Source organism: Coregonus clupeaformis, chromosome 19, assembly GCF_020615455.1.
Source record: "Coregonus clupeaformis isolate EN_2021a chromosome 19, ASM2061545v1, whole genome shotgun sequence".
NCBI classification, from domain to species: domain Eukaryota; kingdom Metazoa; phylum Chordata; class Actinopteri; order Salmoniformes; family Salmonidae; genus Coregonus; species Coregonus clupeaformis.
This window is the reverse complement of record NC_059210.1, coordinates 15,232,960-15,256,429: the sequence shown is the minus strand read 5'-3', so window position 1 is coordinate 15,256,429 and position 23,470 is coordinate 15,232,960. Positions and strand designations below refer to the sequence as shown.

General features: G+C 48.4%; 1 protein-coding gene across 1 annotated transcript in view; it reads left to right on the top strand.

Moving 5' to 3' along the window:
- The first annotated feature begins 18,589 nt into the window (after window positions 1-18,589).
- LOC121531185 (membrane-associated guanylate kinase, WW and PDZ domain-containing protein 2) overlaps window positions 18,590-23,470 on the top strand; it is a 338,801-nt gene continuing 333,920 nt past the window's right edge. The window contains exons 1-2 of the mRNA XM_045205201.1: window positions 18,590-18,623; window positions 18,868-18,984. Of these exons, the coding sequence (XP_045061136.1) occupies window positions 18,590-18,623; window positions 18,868-18,984 (151 nt within the window). The remainder of the gene's footprint in view (window positions 18,624-18,867; window positions 18,985-23,470) is intronic.

Here is a 23,470-nt window from a genome sequence, read left to right as displayed (position 1 = left end):
CAGGAAAAACTAGTCACCAGACAGGACCCGACTCAGACAGCCGGGATCGTTACATTGTGTTATGTCTCATTAAGCACCCTATTTAGTTTCCTTGTTGTTAGTGTAGTGTTGTGTGTAATTGTTTCGTGTCAGGTGTTTGTGCGTTACCAGTGTTTCGGTACGCCAGTTACGATTTACTTCCTCCTCGGTTGAGGAGAGTTTTTGCGCCCTGTGTTTGTGCGCTCGTTTTGACGCCTGTGTGCGTCTGTTGGCCTCTGGCCGTTTTTTGGATTATTTTGCACTCGCTAGTAAAGTCTTGTTGGACTGTACATCTGCTTCTGCGCCTGATTCCACACCTCACCATTTCTAACACCGTGACAGAATTACACACCCTTGACATGGAATCAGCAGGAGCCGAAGCAGCCCCGACGAGACTGGAGGTCCAGGTTCGGGAACAACAGGACCAGATACAGCAGATGGGGACCGCCCTGCAGGAGGTGATCACCACGCTCCGAGGCTGGGGAGCGCCTCCACCACCTCCCTCCCTGCCAGCACCATCGGCCAGTCCGCCCATTCCAGCGCCAGAACCCCGAGGAATCCGACTCTCTCTCCCGAGGGCCTACGACGGAACCGCGGCTGGGTGTCAGGGATTCCTCCTCCAGGTGGAGCTGTACCTGGCCACCGTACACCCGGCACCCTCGGGGCATGAGAGCGTGTCCGCCCTGATCTCCTGCCTGTCCGGGAAGGCGTTGGAGTGGGCCAACGCGGAGTGGAGGAAGATCGACGCCGAGACTATCACCTACAACGAAGTTCTCCCGCCGCTTCAAGGCGGTGTTTGACCATCCCCCGGAGGGGAAAGCGGCGGGGGAGCGTCTGGTCTTCCTCCGGCAGGGGAGGAGGAGTGCCCAAGAATTCGCTCTCGAATTCCGTACTCTAGCGGCAGATGCAGGGTGGAATGAGCGGGCCCTCGTCGATCTATACAGATGTAGCCTACGAGAGGACGTCCGTCGGGAGCTGGCTTGTAGGGACACCAGTCTCTCGTTCGACCAGCTGGTCGACATGTCCATCAGGCTGGATAACCTATTGGCCACCCGCGGACATCCTGAGGGGGGTCCGTCCATTTCACCCTCCAGCGCCTCCGAGCCGTGTCCTATGGAGCTCGGGGCGCTGGCGCAGAGAGAGGAGGAGTCGGTTGGTTAGGGGGTCCATCCACTGCACCAACTGTGGTCGGGAGGACACACCGCGGCTAGGTGCTGGGGATGGCCTCCTAGGGAGGATGACGACAGGTCCCGCACTGGGGATTCCCTCCAGGTGAGTAGGCGCCCCACTCACCCAGAGCTCACTGTTGCCCATTTTTGGATGCCTGTGCGTTTTCCACAGGTAGCACCTCATTCCCAGCATAAGGCGCTGGTAGATTCAGGCGCGGCTGGGAATTTTATTGATAAAAAGTTTTGTTTAGCGTTAGGGATTCCCCTTGTTTCTGTTGATGTTCCTTTTCCCGTTCATGCCCTAGATAGTCGTCCGTTGGGTACGGGCTTAATCAGGAGGTCACGGCGCCACTTAGGATGTGTGCGCAGGGGGATCATCAGGAGATGATTCAGCTGTTCCTGATTGATTCTCCTGCGTATCCGGTGGTGCTGGGCATGCCCTGGTTGAGTACCCATAACCCAGCTATTTCGTGGCAGGAGAGGGCTCTGATGGAGTGGTCTGCTCAGTGTGTGGGTAGATGTTTGGGCGTTTCCGTAGGGGCTACCTCGGTGGAGAGTCCAAACCAGGTGCCCGCATTGCACGTTCCCCCTGAGTATGGGGATTTGGCTATTGCGTTTAGTAAGGCGAGGGCGACGCGGTTGCCACCCCCATAGGCAGGGAGATTGTGCGATAGACCTCCAGGCAGGAGCTGCGCTCCCACGGAGCCATGTGTATCCTCTGTCTCAGGAGGAGAAGAAAGCTATGGAGATTTACATAGACGAATCTCTGAGACAAGGATACATACGGCCTTCCACTTCCCCTGCGTCCTCGAGTTTCTTTTTGTGAAGAAAAAGGATGGTGGTTTGCGCCCGTGCATCGATTACCGTGGTCTCAATCAGATTACGGTGAAGTACAGTTATCCACTCCCGCTGATTGCGACCATGACTGAGTCGTTGCATGGGGCGCGTTTCTTCACTAAATTAGATCTCAGGAGCGCGTACAACTTGGTGCGCATCAGGGAGGGTGATGAATGGAAGACAGCCTTTAGTACCACCTCGGGCCATTACGAGTATCTGGTCATGCCATACGGGTTGATGAACGCTCCGTCAGTTTTCCAATCATTCGTGGATGAGATCTTCAGGGACATGCAGGGGCAGGGGGTGGTTGTGTACATTGATGACATTCTAGTGTACTCGCCTACCCGTGTCGAGCATGTGGCCCTGGTGCGTAGAGTGTTGCGGAGGCTGGTGGAGCACGACCTGTATGTGACGGCAGAGAAGTGTCTGTTTTTCCAGGAGTCGGTCTCCTTTTTGGGTTATCAGTTGTCTGCGTCAGGGGTGAAGATGGAGGTAGACCGGGTGTCGGCCGTGCGTAATTGGCAAACACCAACCACTGTGAAGGAGGTGCAGCAGTTTTTGGGGTTTGCAAATTACTACAGGAGGTTTATCCGGGATTTTGGACAGGTGGCAGCTCCCATCACGTCTCTTTTGAAGGGGGGTCCGGTGCGTCTGCAGTGGTCGGCCGAGGCGGACAGGGCGTTTGGGAGGCTGAAGGACCTGTTTACCTCGGCCCCGGTGCTGGCGCATCCGGATCCCTCTTTGCCGTTCCAGGTAGAGGTGGACGCGTCAGAGGCCGGTTTAGGAGCCGTGCTTTCACAACGGTCTGGCGCGCCACCTAAACTCCGCCCCTGTGCTTTTTATTCTAAGAAGCTCAGTCCGGCGGAGCGGAACTATGACGTAGGGGACAGGGAGCTGTTAGCCGTGGTACAGGCTCTAAAGGTGTGGAGGCACTGGCTTGAGGGGGCTCAACACCCTTTCCTCATTTTGACGGACCACCGTAACCTGGAGTACATCCGGGCGGCGAGGAGGCTGAACCCTCGCCAGGCAAGATGGAGTATGTTCTTGACCAGGTTCACTTTTAAGATCACGTACATCCCTGGGTCACAGAATGGTAAGGCAGATGCGCTGTCTCGGCGGTATGACACGGAGGAGAGGTCCGTGGAGCCCACTCCCATACTGCCTGAGTCGTGTCTGGTGGCACCGGTAGTGTGGGAGGTCGATGCTGAACTCGAGCGGGCGTTACGCACCGACCCTAGTCCACCACAGTGCCCGGAGGGTCGGAAGTACGTTCCGCTCGAGGTTCGGGATCGATTGATCTATTGGGCTCACACGTCACCCTCCTCTGGACATCCGGGTATCGGCCGGACAGTGCACTGTCTTAGTGCCAAGTACTGGTGGCCCACGTTGGCAAGGGATGTGAGGGTTTATGTTTCCTCCTGCTCGGTGTGCGCCCAGTGTAAGGCGCCTAGACATCTGCCTAGGGGTAAGTTGCTACCCCTGCCCGTTCCACAACGACCATGGTCCCACCTCTCTGTGGACTTTATAACAGACCTTCCCCTCTCCCAAGGTAATACTACCATCCTGGTCGTTGTGGACCGGTTCTCTAAGGCCTGTCGTTTGCTCCCCATGCCGGGTCTTCCTACTGCCCTACAAACTGCCGAGGCACTGTTCACCCATGTGTTCCGGCACTACGGGTACCCGAGGACATTGTGGCTGATCGGGGTCCCCAATTCACCTCCAGAGTCTGGAGAGCGTTTATGGAGCGGTTGGGGGTCTCGGTGAGCCTCACCTCGGGGTACCACCCGGAGAGTAATGGGCAGGTGGAAGCCGCGTAAACCAGGATGTGGGTAGGTTTCTCAGAACATACTGCCGGGACCGGCCGGAGGAGTGGTCAAGGTACGTTCCCTGGGCCGAGATGGCCCAGAATTCCCTACGCCATTCCTCCACTAACCTGACTCCATTTCAATGTGTGTTAGGTTACCAGCCGGTTCTGGCACCCTGGCAGCAGAGCCAGATCGAGGCTCCTGCGGTGGATGAGTGGGCGCGGCGCTCGGAGGAGACTTGGAACGCTGCACACGTCCACCTGCAGCGGGCCCTCCGACGTCAGAAGGCGAGCGCTGATCTCCACCGCAGTGAGGGACCGGTGTACGCACCTGGTGATCGAGTCTAGCTCTCTACCAGAAACCTGCCCCTCCGCCTGCCCTGTCGGAAACTGGGTCGGCGGTTTGTAGGGCCATTTAAAGTCCTGAGAAGGTTGAACGAGGTATGTTATAGATTACAGCTACCTGTGGAGTATAAGTGTATTAACCCCTCGTTCCATGTGTCCCTTCTCAGGCCGGTGGTAGCGGGCCCGCTCCAAGAAAATGAGATAGGGGAGACTCCCCCGCCCCCATTGGACATCGAGGGGGCACCGGCGTACTCCGTGAGGTCCATCTTGGATTCGAGACGTCGGATGGGGGGTCTTCAGTATCTAGTGGAGTGGGAGGGGTACGGTCCGGAGGAGCGGTGCTGGGTGCCGAGGAGAGACATTTTGGACCCGTCGCTCCTGACGGAATTCCATCGGGGGTATCCGACGCGCCCTGCTCCACGTCCTCCGGGTCGTCCCCAAGGCCGGAGTCGGCGCACGTCTGGAGCCGCGCGTCAAGGGGGGGGTACTGTCACGGTTTCGGCCGAGGCTGCCTCTCTCCCTTGTTCGGGCAGGTTTCGGCGTTCGTCGTCTCCGGAATTCTAGCTGCCACCGTTGCATGTTCTATGTTTCCTGTTTGATTAGTTTTGTCTGTTAGCCACACCTGTCTTGTGTTATGTCTCATTAAGCACCCTATTTAGTTTCCTTGTTGTTAGTGTAGTGTTGTGTGTAATTGTTTCGTGTCAGGTGTTTGTGCGTTACCAGTGTTTCGGTACGCCAGTTACGATTTACTTCCTCCTCGGTTGAGGAGAGTTTTTGCGCCCTGTGTTTGTGCGCTCGTTTTGACGCCTGTGTGCGTCTGTTGGCCTCTGGCCGTTTTTTGGATTATTTTGCACTCGCTAGTAAAGTCTTGTTGGACTGTACATCTGCTTCTGCGCCTGATTCCACACCTCACCATTTCTAACACCGTGACAACTTTTTCCACATTTTGCTACGTTACAGCCTTATTCTAAAATGGATTAAATCAAATGTTTTCCTCATCAATCTACACACAATACCCCATAATGATAAAGCGAAAACAGGTTTTTAGACGTGTGAAAATATACAGTACCTGTCAAAAGTTTGGACACACCTACTCATTCAAGGGTTTTTCTTTATTTGTACTATTTTCTATATTGTAGAATAATAGTGAAGACATCAAAACTATAAAATAACACATATGGAATCATGTAGTAACCAAAAAAGTGTTAAACAAATCAAAATATATTTTATATTTGAGATTCTTCAAATAGCCACCCTTTGCCTTGATGACAGCTTTGCACATTCTTGGCATTCTCTCAATCAGCTTCACCTGGAATGCTTTTTCCAACAGTCTTGAAGGAGTTCCCACATATGCTGAGCACTTGTTGGCTGCTTTTCCTTCACTCTGCCGTCCCACTCATCCCAAACCATCTCAATCGGGTTGAGGTCGGGGGATTGTGGAGGCCAGGTCATCTGATGCAGCACTCCATCACTCTCCTTCTATATCAAATAGCCCTGACATAGCCTGGAGGTGTGTTGGGTCATTGTCCTGTTGAAAAACAAATGATAGTCCCACTAAGTCCAAACAAGATGGGATGGCGTATCGCTTCAGAATGCTGTGATAGCCATGCTGGTTAAGTGTGCCTTAATTCTAAATAAATCACAGAAAGTGTCACCAGCCAAGCACCCCCACACCATAACACCTCCTCCTCCATGCTTTACGGTGGGAAATACACATGCGGAGATCATCCGTTCACTCACACCGCGTCTCACAAAAACACGGCGGTTGGAACCGAAAATCTCCAAATTGGACTCCAGACCAGGACAAATTTCCACCGGTCTAATGTCCATTGCTCATGTTTCTTGGCCCAAGCAGGTCTCTTCTTATTATTGGTGTCCTTTAGTAGTGGTTTCTTTGCAGCAATTCAACCTTGAAGGCCTGATTCCAACAGTCTCCTCTGAACAGTTGATGTTGAGATGTGTCTGTTATTTGAACTCTGTGAAGCATTTATTTGGGCTGCAGTTTCTGAGTCTGGTAACTCTAATGAAATTATCCTCTGCAGCAAAGGTAACTTTGGATCTTCCATTCCTGTGGTGGTCCTAATGAGAGCCAGTTTCATCATAGCGCTTGATGGATTTTGCGACTGCACTTGAAGAATATTTCAAAATTCTTCAAATTTTCCGTATGGACTGACCTTCATGTCTTAAAGTAATGATGGACTGTCATTTTTCTTTGCTTATTTGAGCTGTTCTTGCCATAATATGGACTTGGTATTTTACCAAATAGCGCTATCTTCTGTATACACCCCCTACCTTGTCATAACACAACTGATTGGCTCAAACACAATAAGAAGGAAAGAAATTCCACAAATTAACTTTTAAGAAGGCACACATGTTAATTGACATGCATTCCAGGTGACTACCTCATGAAGCTGGTTGAGAGAATGCCAAGAGTGTGCAAAGCTGTCATCAAGGCAAAGGGGGGCTATTTGAAGAATCTCATATATACAATATATTTTGACTTGTTTAACACTTTTTCGGTTACTACATCATTCCATATGTGTTATTTCATAGTTTTGAAGTCATCACTATTTCTACAATGTAGAAAATAGTAAAAATAAAGAAAAACCCTTGAATGAGTAGGTTTGTCCAAACTTTTGACTGGTACTGTATATATATATATAAAAAAAGAATACCTTATTTACATAAGTATTCAGGCCCTTTGCTATGAGATTCAAAATTGAGCTCAGTCATCCTTTTTCCATTGATCATCCTTGAGATGTTTCTACAACTTGATTGGACATTTGGAAAGGCACACATCTGTGTATAAGGTCCCACAGTTGACAGTGTATGTGAGAGCAAAAACCAAGCCATGTGGTCGAAGGAATTGTCCGTAGAGCACCGAGACAGGATTGTGTCGAGGCACAGATTTGGGGAAGGGTACCAACATTATTTGGCAGCATTGAAGGTCCCCAAGAACACAGTAGCCCCCATCATTATTAAATGGAAGAAAGTTGGAACCACCAAGACTCTTCCTAGAGCTGGCCTCCCTTGACAAACTGAGAAATTGGGGGAGAAGGGTCTTGGTCAGGGAGGTGACCAAGAACCCGATGGTCACTCTGACAGAGCTCCAGAGTTCCTCTGTGGAGATGGAGAACCTTCTCTGCATCACTCCACCAATCAGACCTTTTAGGGTAGTGTGGCCAGATGGAAGCCACTCCTCAGTAAAAGGCACATGACAGCCCACTTGGAGTTTGCCAAAAAGCACCTAAAGGACCTAGACCATGAGAAACAAGATTCTCTGGTGTGATGAAACCAAGATTGAACTCTTTGGCCTGAATGCCAAGCGTCAAATCTGGAGTAAACCTGGCACCATCCCTACGGTGAAGCATGGTGGTGGCAGCATCATGCTGTGGGGATGTTTTTCAGTGGCAGGGACTGGGAGACTAGTCAGGATCGAGGTAAAGATGAACATAGCAAAGTACAGAGAGATCCTTTATGAAAACCTGCTCCAGAGCGCTCAGGACCTTTAGACTGTGGCGAAGGTTCACCTTCCAACAGGACAATGACACTAAGCACACAGCCAGGACAACGCAGGAGTGGCTTCAGGACAAGTCTCTGAATGTCCTTGAGTGGCCCAGCCAGAGACTGGACTTGAACCCGATCTAACATTTCTTGAGAGACCTGGAAATAGCTTTGCAGCGACGCTCCCCATCCAACCTGGCAGAGCTTGAGAGGATCTGCAGAGAAGAATGGTAGAACCTCCCCAAATACAGGTGTGCCAAGCTTGTAGCGTCATACCCAAGTTTACTTGAGGCTGTAATCGCTGCCAAAGGTGCTTCAACAAAGTACTGAGTTAAGGGTCTGAATACTTATGTAAATGTAATATTTGAGTTTTTAATTTGTAATACATTTGCAACCTTAAAACCTGTTTTTGCTTTGTCATTATGGTGTATTGTGTGTAGATTGATGAGGGAAAAAAATGATTTAATCAATTTTAGAATAAGGCTTTAACGTAACAAAATGTGGAAAAAGTCAAGGGGTGTCAATACTTTCCAAATGCACTGTACAAGGGGTACCAGAACCGAGTCGATGTGCAGTGGTACGAGGTAATTGAGGTAGATATGTACAGATAACTTGGAATAAAGTGACAGAAAGTCAACAGTAGCAGCAGTGTATGTGAGTCAAAAAGGTTAGTGCAAAAAGGATAAATGCAGATAGTTAAATAGTTAACCAAATAGCTACCCAGACTAACTATTTAGCGGTCTTATGGCTTGGGAGTAGAAGCTGTTCAGGGTCCTGTTGGGCCCAGACTTGGTGCATCGGTACCACTTGCCTTGCAGGATCAGAGAGAACAGTCTATGTCTTGGGTGAATGGAGTCTTTGACCATTTTTAGGGACTTCCTCTAAAACCGACTCGTATAAAGATCCTGGATGGCAGGGAGCTCGGCCCCAGTGACGTACTGGGCCATACGCATTACCCTCTGTAGCGTCTTGACTGGGGACGTGCTCAGCCCTGTGTTTCCTGTAGTCACCATACTGCCAGGTGTCAGACCTCCTCCCCATAGGCTGTCTCATTGTTGTCGGTGATCAGGCTTACCACCGTTGTGTCGTCGGCAAACTTAATGATGGTGTTGGAGTTGTGCACGGCCATGCAGTCGTGGGTGAACAGGAACTACATGAGGGCAGTAAGCACGCACCCCTGAGGGGCCCCCGTGTTGAGGGTCAGTGTGGCAGATGTGTTGTTGCCTACCCTCACCACCTGGGGGCGGCTCGTCAGGAAGTCCAAGATCCAGTTGCAGAGGGAGGTGTTCAGTCCCAGGGTCCTTAGCTTAGTGATGAGCTTGAAGGGCACTATGGTGTTGAACGCTCAGCTGTAGTCAATTAACATTATTCTCACATAGGTATTCCTTTTGTCCAAGTGGGTAAGGGCGGAGTGGAGTGCAATAGAGATTGTGTCATCTGTGGATCTGTTGGGGCGGTATGCAAATTGGAGTGGGTCCAGGGTGTCTGGGATGTTGATGTGAGCCATGACCAGCCTTTCAAAGCATTTCATGGCTACAGATGTGAGTGGTACGGGGCGATAGTCATTTAGACAGGTTACCTGTACTTTACTTTTTATATACAGTGAGGGAAAAAAGTATTTAATCCCCTGGTGATTTTGTACGTTTGCCCACTGTGTCACGATCGTCTGCATAGTGAGTGGACCAAAACGCAGCGTTGGTAGCGAACATTACTTTATTAATTAAACGTTATCGAACAAAACAATAAACAAAGACGAATCGTGAAGTCCTCAGTATCAAATGACTGAAACGGAACAAAAACCCACAACACCCAAAGGAAAACATACAGATAAATATGGCTCCCAATCAGAGATAACGAGCCGACAGCTGACACTCGTTACCTCCGATTGGGAGTCACATGACTACCCAAGAACTAACCAAAACCACACACACCCAAATGAACACACCCTATTCCCAACCTAACCAAAACAAACCCCAACAAAACGAATACACCCTGGCTCAACTACAAGTCCCGGAGCCAGAGTGTGACAGTACCCCCCCCTAAAGGCGCGGACTGCGACCGCGCCTCAACTAGGGCTAACCAAGGGAGGGCTGGGTGGGCATACCTCTTCGGCGGTGGTTCTGGCTCTGGTCGTGGTCCCCACCCCACCATAGTCACTACCCGCTTCCGTAGCCTCCTCCAACTGACCACCCTCCAACTTAACTCCACCGGATAAAGGGGCAGCACCGGACTAAGAGGCAGCACCGGACTAAGGGGCAGCACCGGACTAAGGGGCAGCACCGGACTGCATGGCGGATCCTGGCTGGCTGGCTCTGGCGGATCCTGGCTGGCTGGCGGACCCCGGCTGGACGGCTCTGGCGGATCCTGGCTGGACGGCTCATGGCTGGCTGACGGATCTGGCTGCTCATGGCTGGCTGACGGATCTGGCTGCTCATGGCTGGCTGACGGATCTGGCTGCTCATGGCTGGCTGACGGATCTGGCTGCTCATGGCTGGCTGACGGATCTGGCTGCTCATGGCAGGCTGACGGATCTGGCTGCTCATGGCTGGCTGACGAATCTGGCTGCTCATGGCAGGCTGACGGATCTGGCTGATCCTGTCTGGCGGAAGGCTCTGGCTGATCCTGTCTGGCGGAAGGCTCTGGCTGATCCTGTCTGGCGGAAGGCTCTGGCTGATCCTGTCTGGCGGAAGGCTCTGGCTGATCCTGTCTGGCGGAAGGCTCTAGCGGCTCCTGTCTGGCGGATGGCTCTGAAGGCTCATGGCAGACGGGCGGCTTTGCAGGCTCAGTACAGACGGGCAGTTCATGCAGCGCTTGGCAGACGGACAGTTCAGACGGCGTTGGGCAGACAGGCAGTTCAGGCGCCGTTGGGCAGACGGGCAGTTCAAGCGCCCGTTGGGCAGACGGGCAGTTCAGGCGCCGTTGGGCAGACGGGCAGTTCAGGCGCCGTTGGGCAGACGGCAGACTCTGGCCGGCCGAGACGCACTATAGGCCTGGTGCGTGGTGCCGGAACTGGTGGTCCCGGGCTGAGGACACGCATCTCAGGGCTAGTGCGGGGAGCAGCAACAGGACGCACAGGACTCTGGGGACACACAGGAGGCTTGGTGCGTGGTGTAGGCACTGGTGGTACTGGGCTGGAGCGGGAGGTGGCGCCGGAAATACCGGACCGTGCAGGCTTACTGGCTCCCTTGAGCACTGAGCCTGCCCAACCTTACCTGGTTGTATGCTCCCCGTCGCCCGACCAGTACGGGAAGGAGGAATAACCCGCACCGGGCTATGTAGGCGAACCGGGGACACCATGCGTAAGGCTGGTGCCATGTAAACCGGCCCGAGGAGACGCACTGGTGGCCTGATGCGTTGGGCCGGCTTCATGACATCCGGCTCAACGCTCAATCTAGCCCGGCCGATACGTGGAGCTGGAATGTACCGAACCGGGCTATGCACGCGTACAGGAGACACCATGCGCTCTACTGCGTAACACGGTGTCTGCCCGTACTCTCGCTCTCCACGGTAAGTACAGGGAGTAGGCGCAGGTCTCCTACCTGACTTCGCCACACTCCCTTTAAGGCCCCCCCCAAGAAATTCTTGGCTAGTGCTCACGGGCTTCCAGCCTTGCCTCCGTGCTGCCTCCTCATATTGCCTCCTCTCGGCTTTAGCTGCCTCCAGCTCTTCACGAGGGCGGCGATATTCTCCCGGTTGTGCCCAAGGACCCTTTCCATCCAGTATCTCCTCCCATGTCGATGAATCCTGTGTAGGTTGGTCCTGTTGCCGCTTGACACGCCGCTTGGTCCTAGAATGGTGGGTTTTTCTGTCACGATCGTCTGCATAGTGAGTGGACCAAAACGCAGCGTTGGTAGCGAACATTACTTTATTAATTAAACGTTATCGAACAAAACAATAAACAAAGACGAATCGTGAAGTCCTCAGTATCAAATGACTGAAACGGAACAAAAACCCACAACACCCAAAGGAAAACATACAGATAAATATGGCTCCCAATCAGAGATAACGAGCCGACAGCTGACACTCGTTACCTCCGATTGGGAGTCACATGACTACCCAAGAACTAACCAAAACCACACACACCCAAATGAACACACCCTATTCCCAACCTAACCAAAACAAACCCCAACAAAACGAATACACCCTGGCTCAACTACAAGTCCCGGAGCCAGAGTGTGACACACTGACAAAGAAATTATCAGTCTATAATGTTAATGGTAGGTTTATTTGAACAGTGAGAGACAGAATAACAACAAAAACGTTCAGTAAAACGCATGTCAAAAATGTTATAAATTGATTTGCATTTTAATGAGGGAAATAAGTATTTGACCCCCTCTCAATCAGAAAGATTTCTGGCTCCCAGGTGTCTTTTAAACAGGTAACGAGCTGAGATTAGGAGCACACTCTTAAAGGGAGTGCTCCTAATCTCAGTTTGTTACCTGTATAAAAGACACCTGTCCACAGAAGCAATCAATCAATCAGATTCCAAACTCTCCACCTTGGCCAAGACCAAAGAGCTCTCCAAGGATGTCAGGGACAAGATTGTAGACCTACACAAGGCTGGAATGGGCTACAAGACCATCGCCAAGCAGCTTGGTGAGAAGGTGATAAGTTGGTGCGATTATTCGCAAATGGAAGAAACACAAAATAACTGTCAATCTCCCTCGGCCTGGGGCTCCATGTAAGATCTCACCTCGTGGAGTTGCAATGATCATGAGAACGGTGAGGAATCAGCCCAGAACTACACGGGAGGATCTTGTCAATGATCTCAAGGCAGCTGGGACCATAGTCACCAAGAAAACAATTGGTAACACACTACGTGCAGCACCCGCAAGGTCCCCCTGCTCAAGAAAGCACATATAAATTCCCGTCTGAAGTTTGCCAATGAACATCTGAATGATTCAGAGGAGAACTGGGTGAAAGTGTTGTGGTCAGATGAGACCAAAATGGAGCTCTTTGGCATCAACTCAACTCGCCGTGTTTGGAGGAGGAGGAATGCTGCCTATGACCCCAAGAACACCATCCCCACCATCAAACATGGAGGTGGAAACATTATGCTTTGGGGGTGTTTTTCTGCTAAGGGGACAGGACAACTTCACCACATCAAAGGGACGATGGACGGGGCCATGTACCATCAAATCTTGGGTGAGTACCTCCTTCCCTCAGGCAGGGCATTGAAAATGGGTCGTGGATGGGTATTCCAGCATGACAATGACCCAAAACACATTGCCAAGGCAACAAAGGAGTGGCTCAAGAAGAAGCACATTAAGGTCATAGAGTGGCCTAACCAGTCTCCAGACCTTAATCCCATAGAAAATCTGTGGAGGGAGCTGAAGGTTCAAGTTGCCAAACGTCAACCTCAAAACCTTAATGACTTGGAGAAGATCTGCAAAGAGGAGTAGGACAAAATCCCTCCTGAGATGTGTACAAACCTGGTGGCCAACTACAAGACACATCTGACCTCTGATTGCCTACAAGGGTTTTGCCACCAAGTACTAAGTCATGTTTTGCAGAGGGGTCAAATACTTATTTCCCTCATTAAAATGCAAATCAATTCATAACATTTTTGACATGCGTTTTTCTGGATCTTTTTTTTGTTATTCTGTCTCTCACTGTTCAAATAAACCTACCATTAAAATTATAGACTGATCATGTCTTTGTCAGTGGGCAAACATACAAAATCAGCAGGGGATCAAATACTTTTTTCCCTCACTGTACTTTTACTTTTACTCCACTACATACTACTCCATTTTCCTGGACGCCCAAAAGTACTTGTTCACTCGCACCAAGTCAGTGGTGCGCGTCGCCAGCCTGGTCCGGCCTGTTCCTGTCCCTGGCACCAAGCCAGTGGTGCGCGTCGCCAGCCCAGCTCGGCCTGTTCCTGCCCCTCGCACCAAGCCAGTGGTGCACGTCGCCAGCCCGGCCCAGCCTGTTCCTGTGTCTCGCACCAGGCCAGTGGTGCGCGTCGCCAGTCCGGTACGGCCTGTTCCTGCCCCTCGCACCAAGCCAGAGGTGCGCGTCGCCAGCCGGTACGCCGGCCCGTGTCTGCTCCCCGCACCAAGCCAGTGGTGCGTGTGTCCAGTCCGGCACGGCCCGTGCCTGTTCCACCGGTTCCTGGTCCGGCACCAGTCAGCTGCTCCACTCCGGAGCCAGAGCAGTCCGCTCCACCGGTGCCCAGTTCAGCTCCGGTCAGCTGCTCCACTCCGGAGCCAGAGCAGTCCGCTCCACCGGTGCCTGATCCAGCTCCGGTTAGCTGCTCCACTCCGGAGCCAGAGCAATCCGCTCCACCGGGATCCAGTCCAGCTCCGGTCAGCGGATCCACTCCGGAGCCAGAGCAGTCCGCTCCACCAGTGCCCAGTTTAGCTCCGGTCAGCTGCTCCACTCCGGAGCCAGAGTAATCCGCTCCACCGGGGTCCAGTCCAGCTCCGGTCAGCGGCTCCACTCCGGAGCCAGAGCAGTCCGCTCCACCGTCGTCGGGTCCAGCTCCAGTCAGCGGTTCCAGTCCAGACCCAGACGTCAGCCCCTCTCCAGGTTCGGGGTCTCCCACACCAGGGTCCAGACAGGGCTTGGTACTTCGTGGGAGGAAGGAGAGGGCAAGCAGTGCGCCGAGGTCCAGACCAGACCAGGGGCGCAACAGGGAGGCGGAGAATCGGTGGTTGTCACGCCCGGAGCCGGATCCGCCTCCGAGGCGGAATGCCCACCCGGCCCCTACCCTGTTATTTTTATGTTGCGCGGTCAGAGTCCGCACCTTTGGGGGGGGGGGTACTGTCACGCCCTGACTCAGGGGACTCGTATATGTTGAGTCAGTGTGTGTAGTTTCTATGTTGTGCGTTTTCTATGTTGTATATTCTAGTATGTCTATTTCTATGTTGGCCGGTGTGGTTCCCAATCAGAGGCAGCTGTCGCTCGTTGTCTCTGATTGGGGACCATACTTGGGCAGCCTTTTGGCACTAGTTAGTTGTGGGATCTTGTTCCGTGTTTGTGTACCTTGGACTTCACGTTTCGTTTGTTGTTTTGTCATTGTTTATTCGGTTCAAACATGTATGCATATCACGCTGCGCCTTGGTCTGACCCGTTCATGAACGAACATGACAGTCCTTTATTCACGCTTTGCCTGTTTGATGGTTTGTCGGAGGGTGTAGTGGGATTTTTTATAAGCGTCCGGGTTAGTTACCTGCTCCTTGAAAGCGGCAGCTCTAGCCTTTAGCCCAGTGCAGATGGACTGTGTGGACAACATAGTAAATGCATTTTTTTATGAAGCCGGTCACTGATGTAGTAAACTCCTCAATGCCATCGGATGAGTCCCGAACAAATTCTAGTCTGTGCTAGCGAAACAGTCCTATATCTTAGCATCTGCTTCATCGGACCACTTCCGTATTGAGTGCACTGGTACTTCCTGTTTGAGTTTTTGCTTGTCAGCAGGAATCAGAATTATGGTCAGAGTTATGGTCAGATTTCCCAAATGGAGGGTGAGGGAGAGCTTTGTATGTGTCTCTGTGTGTGGAGTAAAGGTGATATAGAGTTTCTTCGCCTCTAGTTGCACAGGTGACATGCTGGTAGAAATGAGGTAAAACAGATTATATTTTTCCTGCGTTAACATCACCAGCCACTAGGAGCGTGGCTCTGGATGAGCATTTCCTGTTTGCTTATGGCCCTACAGTATACAGCTCATTGAGTGCAGTCATAGTGCCAGCATCAGTTTGTGGTGGGAAATAGACAACTATGAAAAATATAGAAGAAGACCCTACAGGTTATCATGAGGTATTCTAACTCAGGCGAGCAGAACCTCAAGACTTCTTTAATATTAGAGATTGTGCAACAGCTGTTAACAAAGAGACACACACCACCCCCCTTGAGCCTACCCGACGCTGCCATTCTGTCCTGCCGATGTATAGGAAAAACAGCTAGAATATTATCCATGTCCTTGTTCAGCCACCTTCCGAGAAACATAGGATATTACAGTTCTTCAGGTCCCGTTGATAGGATAGTCGCAAACGGAGCTCGTCCAGATTGTTCTCCAGTGACTGTACATTTGCCAATAGAACAGAGGGTAGAGGCGGTTTATTTACTCACAGCAGTAGTTTCATCGGGGTGCCCGCACATCGGCTTCTATATCGCTGTCTCTTTCTCTTCTGAATGTAAGGATTGGGGCATGGTCCGGGGTGAGGCAGTATGCCCTGCACCACCGACTCATTGAAGTACAAATCTTCATCCAAATTGAGGTTAGTGATCGCCTTGCTGATGTCCAGAACCTATTTTCAGTCATAGGAAAGATCATGGAAACATTATGTACAAAAAAGCCCGTAAAACGGCTGCTATACATTCCAGCGCCATTCTATTCAGATAGATTTCGGGAAGGGGAGGGGTGTGGTGACATGTGACTGTGGAAGATGGTGAATGAAGGCATAACTATGTGTACACTATGAAGTCTTACTAGGGTTTGCCATGTGGAGTTGTAGGGATGAAGCTATACACTGGCAAATAAAGAGACTCAATGCACTCTGTCGGACTCTGTGCACTATATCAATAGTGAGATGTGGCGTAATTGGACTCTGTCCTTGTCCCCCTTGTCCTTGTCTTTGTACGCACACACACCACAGCCTGCTGAGACAGCATGCTGAGCCCAAGGGGACTACACTCTTAAAAAAAAAAGATGCTATCTAGAACCTAAAATGTTTTTTCTGCTGTCCCCATAGGAGAACCCTTTGAAAAACTATTTTTGGTTCCAGGTATAACACTTTTGGTTCCAGGTAGAACCCTTTTGGGTTCCATGAAGGACCATTTCCACAGAGGGTTCTACATGGAACCCAAAAGGGTTCTACCTGTTAGGTTCTGACAAAACAGAGTAAAAACTCACGGACAACTAAGAAAAGCTCAAACCAAGTTTATTCACCCAATGGGTCAAACAGCTGAATGACAAAAACATGTTCCCACCAGCACAAGTATATATATATATCCACTCTAGGTGGAGTCTCCTCCTTTCCTCTAAACATTACATCTTTATTGCTAGGCAGGAAGTTAAATGATGTGGGAAATAAACTGTTCCTTCCCCTTCATGTGACCTGACCTGACCTGACCTCGGCCCCCATTTCTCATTAATCCACAGCGATCCACCCTTATCAATGACCACAATCATGGGTTTGCCTTTCCCCTTACATATACTGTGGCTTGCGAAAGTATTCACCCCCTCTGGCATTTTTCCTATTTTGTTGCCTTACATCCTGGAATTTAAATAGATTTTTGGGGGGTTTGTATCATTTGATTTACACAACATGCCTACCACTTTGAAGATGCAAAATATTTTTTATTGTGAAACTAACAACAAATACGACAAAAAAACGGAAAACCCCCGAAGTCAATACTTTGTAGAGACACCTTTTGCAGCAATTACAGCTGCAAGTCTCTTGGGGTATGTCTCTATAAGCTTGGCCACTGGGATTTTTGCCCATTCTTCAAAGCAAAACTGCTCCAGCTCCTTCAAGTTGGATGGGTTCCGCTGGTGTACAGCAATCTTTAAGTCATTCCACATATTCTCAATTGGATTGAGGTCTGGGCTTTGACTAGGCTATTCCCAAGACATTTAAATGTTTCCCCTTAAACCACTCGTGTTGCTTTAGCAGTATGCTTAGGATCATTGTCCTGCTGGAAGGTGAACCTCCGTCCCAGTCTCAAATCTCTGGAAGACTGAAAGAGGTTTCCCACAAGAATTTCCCTGTATTTAGCGCCATCCATCATTCCTTCAATTCTGACCAGTTTCCCAGTCCCTGCCGATGAAAAACATCCCCACAGCATGATGCTGCCACCACCATGCTTCACTGTGGGGATGGTGTTCTCGGAGTGATGAGAGGTGTTGGGTTTGCGCCAGACATAGCGTTTTCCTTGAAAAGCTCAATTTTTGTCTCATATGACCAGAGTACCTTCTTCCATATGTTTGGGGAGTCTCCCACATGCCTTTTGGCGAACACCAAACGTGTTTGCTTATTTTTTTCTTAAAGCAATGGCTTTTTTCTGGCCTCTCTTCGTAAAGCCCAGCTCTGTGGAGTGTACGGCTTAAAGTGGTCCTATGGACAGATACTCCAATCTCCGCTGTGGAGCTTTGCAGCCCCTTCAGGGTTATATTTGGTCTCTTTGTTGCCTCTCTGATTAATGCCCTTCTTGCCTGGTCCGTGAGGTTTGGTGGGCGGCCCTCTTTTGGCAGGTTTGTTGTGGTGCCATATTCTTTCAATTTTTTTTACAATGGATTTAATGGTGCTCCGTGGGATGTTCAAAGTTTCAGATATTTTTTTATAACCCAACCCTGATCTGTACTTCTCCACATCTTTGTCCCTGACCTGTTTGGAGAGCTCCTTGGTCTTCATGGTGCCGCTTGCTTGGTGGTGCCCCTTGCTTAGAGGTATTGCAGACTCTGGGGCCTTTCAGAACAGGTGTATATATACTGAGATCATGTGACAGATCATGTGACACTTAGATTGCACACAGGTGGACTTTATTTAACTAATTATGTGACTTCTGAAGGTAATTGGTTGCACCAGATCTTATTTAGGGGCTTCATAGCAAAGGGGGTGAATGCATATGCATGCACCACTTTTCCGTTCTACATTTTGTAGAAATGTTTAAACAAGTAATTTTTTTCACTTCAACAATTTGCACTATTTTGTGTATGTCCATTACATGAAGTCCAAATAAAATTACAGGTTGTAATGCATCAAAATAGGAAAAACGCCAAGGGGGATGAATACTTTTGCAAGGCACTGTAACCATTAACTTCTGGTGTAACAAGTATTCCAAATCACAACCCAAGAACTTAAACCATACGGTGGCCCTTCTCCTCTCCATGGGATACCTGATGTCTAACAATAACATGTTGTTACAGAATGTAAACCTTCTGCATTCCCCTCTCTCCCTCAGTAACATGAATAAGGGTGTTTCATATTTCCAGTTTAGAAGTCAGAACCCATCATGAAACAAAAAAGGGTTATCCTATGGGGACAGCCAAAGAACACTTTTGGAACCCTTTTTTCGCAGAGTGTACTAGTTCACACAATTACTATGATGTGTATGTGTTTTGCGCACATGTTTTGTGTGTGTGTGTGTGTGCGTCTGCTTGCCTGAGTTCCTGCATGCATGTGTGTGTTTTAGACTGTGCATTTTAACCTTGTCTGTTTGTTTATCGTGCGTGTGTGTATGTAGGAGGCGTGGTGGATAAGGACCTTCGGCACTACCTCAACCTGCGCTTCTCCAAGGGCTCCGTGGACCACGGCCACCAGCAAATTATCAGAGACAACCTCTACCTCCGCACCGTGCCTTGTGAGTCAACACACACGCACTCACGTATGCACACACACACAGTCACTTACTCACTCATTCACTCTCTTACCCCTCATAGCACCTCAGAGAGAAGATGCTCGGTTGTTATAACCTACCTCCGCACCTGACCCCTGACCATAGCAGAACACTAGGAATGCATTTCATTATTCCTCCTGTCCTTGGGCTCTCTCTCCATCTCTCCTTGACATTATACAACTGGACAGGTGGAGGCTAGATCTCTGTAGGCATCCTACATATCCCTTTCAAACGACCTGTGTTGAGGTTTGTCTATTGAGATACACCCGCCCTGTGTCTGAAATTAAATTAGGTATGGTGATACAATCTAAATGCACCTGACCATTGTTTGAGGTGAGGTGTGGTGAGACCTACCCCGCGCCGGCCATATCAATTCCGAGACCCCCCGACACCCGACATCAGGACAGATTTTTCTCCGCACCCAACCTGCGTAGAATTGTTCTGAGATCCACCCATTACTCCGCCAATAACATCAATGTATTTTGCTACTAGTTTTTTTGACTTTTTCTGCACGTCAACTTTATTTTCAAGTAGTACATGTAATTTATGCAATAGCAGTAGTGTAAATGAATGATAATGAAGAATTGTATTCTTACCTTAATCCATCTATTTATCAAACTGTCTCCATCTCCTCCCAACACATGCTCCCCCCTTCAAAATGCGCTCCCTTTTGCTGCAGCATTATTTGTACAGTGCATAACTCTGCATGTTCTCCGGTTTGTAAAGATTAAAACAAATGTGCTAAAATCCGACCTGAAATGCCACTCTGTCTGCTGAAAGAAGCTACCAAAAGTCATTCTTGGTGAGTGTGGATGTTTACAGTGAGCTCCAAAAGTATCTTGACATTGACACATTTTTGGTTGTTTTGGCTCTGTACTCCAGCACTTTTGATTTGAAATGATACAATGACTATAAGGTTAAAGTGCAGACACACAAATATTATACCCCCCAAATTGCTAACCTCACCTGTTATTGTAATGGTCTTGGGGGTTTGATATGTGTGCGTCTGTAACTTTCTCACTCATCATTATTCACGATTCATGTTGAAATCAACTAGGCTAGTGAACTTCAAGTCTGTGTGCATGGGGCAGAGGCATGAGCATGTGTTTGTTTATTCCGGTTGCTAGGCAACCCAACACTATGGTGAGTGGACTGCCTACTGCTACAGCTGCAGCAGCGCAGCAGAGGAGACTAACTAAAATATTTATGAACAGCGAACCAACCCATGGGTTGAAGTAATGTCTTCATTCCACCCACCAGCTGATTTGTTAGAGAGAGAGAAAGACAAGGAGAAAGAGGGAGAGAGAGAAAGCGAGAGTTCAGAGAGAGGAAGAAGAGAAACAGACAGACACACAGACACGATGCAGGACTATAGGGGTGTGCCGATATCCAGTGGTTTAAAGTACTTAAGTAAAAATACCTTAAAGTACTACTTAAGTATTTTTCACTATACTTCACTATTTTGACTACTTTTACTTCACTACATTCCCAAAGAAAATAATGTACTTTTTACTACATACATTTTCCCTGACACCCAAAAGTACTCGTTACATTTTGAATGCTTAGCAGGACAGGACAATTATTTATACCTTTACTTTTACTTTTGATCCTTAAGTATATTTTAAACCAAATACTTTTAGACTTTTACTCAAGTAGAATTTTACTGTGTGACTTTTACTTTTACTTGAGTCATTTTCTATTAAGGTATCTTTATTTTTAATCAGGTATGACAATTGGGTACTTTTTCCACCACTGCCGATATCGTCATACTCGTATTCTTAATCGTATCCGTTTAATCACACTTCAAACTCATGTCGCGTTCAAAACAACTGGGAACTCGGAAATCTCTGCCTTCCGCCTTCAGTGTGTTAAAGACAACTGAAAACTCTGAAAAAACTGGGACTGGGAAAAATAGTTGAATGGTCATCCAACTCAGAAATCCAAGTCGGAAACTCAGCCACCTTTCTAGAGCTCCAACTTGCCGACCTGAAGATTACTGACGTCATGATTTGACGTAGTTCCCAGTTATCTTTAAAGCACCATCTTGATCTGATTTACTCCTGATCGGAAAACCGAAAGTGCACTTTAAATGCAGGTAAGCCTATACCTCAACTGCGCATTACTGCGCTATCATTCAGAGTGCATCTCAGAGCGTATCATTATGTTCCTTCACACATTGTTCAAAGGTAAACGACCCAGACAGATGCAAATGCATGATTTACTTACTTAGTCCTATTCAATTATCAACAAAATAGGCTAATAAATAGCCTAATGCATGGCTGGCTACTACAGCCTGCATTTATTCCAGACACAGATTTAGATTAAGGTAGGCTAATTCGCTTGCCCCATAAATTGTTTCACTTTTGAGCAGAGCAAAACTTTTCTCTCCCGACGCTTATGCCACAACATTTGTCAATCAAAACACAATCAAAATAAACTATCTATATTTGTCATTTTATTTTTTTATGATCTGTCGCTTTGTAAACATGCCTGGGCGAGAATAAATAATAATAGCAATTATGGGCTTGGATCACAACATAACGACAGACGTCGTCAGCAATAGAATAATTATATTGACAGACAAAGTAGGCCTACTAAACAACGCCAAGTAGACAGACAAAAACAACAAAATGGCCTCAGCAAAGTCAACAGGAAATAACTAGGTTAACAACAAATTACTAGCTACGGATTCTGATTCATACACAATGTTTGGAGAAGGGGAGACTTGTGCCTTGAGATGATTGACTGTGAGTGAAACAGTGCGCGTGTTTGTCTTTCTAGGGAAATGAGAGCTTGGGGAGAGTGGCTTGTTCTAAACCAATTGTTGCAGCAGCCTCAACTGATACCCTGCCTGTATCTTTACAGACAGAAGAACTAGCCAATAGTTGTTTAGAGCACACAGTGCTTCATACTGTTTGAGTGAAAGAGAGATGCGAGCTGGCAGCTGAAAAATATATTTTTCAGATCACGGATAATTACCAAAAAATCACCATATCTGTTACGATACTCGTTTTGTCCGAGTACTCGGCACACCCCTACAGGACTATTATGTAATGCTTTGTTGGTTATGAGGGAGTCATCCATGTGTGAAGACTACTCTGGTTATACATACAGAGCCATAGAAAATACCTACCAACAGGAGGACAGAGCCTCCAGCAAGAGTTTCAGGACAACAAAGAGAGTGTTGAATGCTCTAGAAATGCTATATAAATCCTTAATACCATCTACCTTACTGTCTCTGTCTGTGTCTGTCTCTCTCTCTCTCGCTCTTGCTCCTTCACTCACCCTGTCGATGAGCTCTCAGCTTGTGGTTTCCACGGCAACTAGCCTCTCATCTCCAGGCCTGCGTTGCCGTGACGCCCTGCCCCCAACTGCACAAAGAACATGCACATTGCTAAGGCACACACACAGAAGTCACACACACGGAAGTCACACATGCACATTGCTCACACAAACACACACACACACTCACACACATGGCTTTGATTGACATTTCATTGATTTTGTCCCCACCAGCACTCTGGTCTGTCAATATGCATGCACGCACACACACACACACAGACACACACACACACACACATACAGGGCAATTCCACGTTAACAGAATTTAGCTGAGTCTCAAATGTTTCACTTTAAAAGTATACCTAACAAAAAAACATTGATTTCAAAGTTTAACAAACCTGTCTATGCACAACAACACATTTTTACAATTTACACAGAACATTTTACAAAAACAAATTTACTGCAAAAACTGTTTGGTAACACAATTTCTGTAAAATCTCCCTCCGTTTTTTATGTGACCACGTTTTCAAAAACTTCACTTCAAAAATATATTTTTTTATTATTGAATTACAATAACTGAAGTAGATTTACACCCAGTAACAACGGAATTTCACCATGGGTCCCTGATCTGTACTATACACAAATGCATAATTATGGACATGAATATCATTGTATTTATGGCGATATAGCCTGAATGGGTACACAATGGTAGAAATATGCAATATCCTCCTTTGCATATGTGGGTATTGTTCTACATACTGGCTATTATTTTAATGAGCTCTGCCCCCAAACAAGACCAAATTTGCTGAACCAATCACATCTATGTTTCACAAGTTTGGACATCAAAGTACAGCACAGTAGAGCTCAGTAAGAGTAGAGTACAGTAAAGTAGAGCTCAGTACAGTAAAGTACAGTACAGTAGAGTTCAGTAAAGTAGAGTACAGTTCAGTACAGTAGAGTACAGTACCTTACAGGGCATTATACTGTACTCTAGTGTGCTCTACTGTACAGTAATGAACTCTACTCTATTCAACTCTACTGTACTCTACAGAACAGTACTGTACTGCACTGTACAGTATGGAAATATACTCTACTTAACTTGTTTTACTGTACTGTACTGTATTGTATTGTACTGTACTCTACTGTGCTCTACTGTGCTGTCCAAACT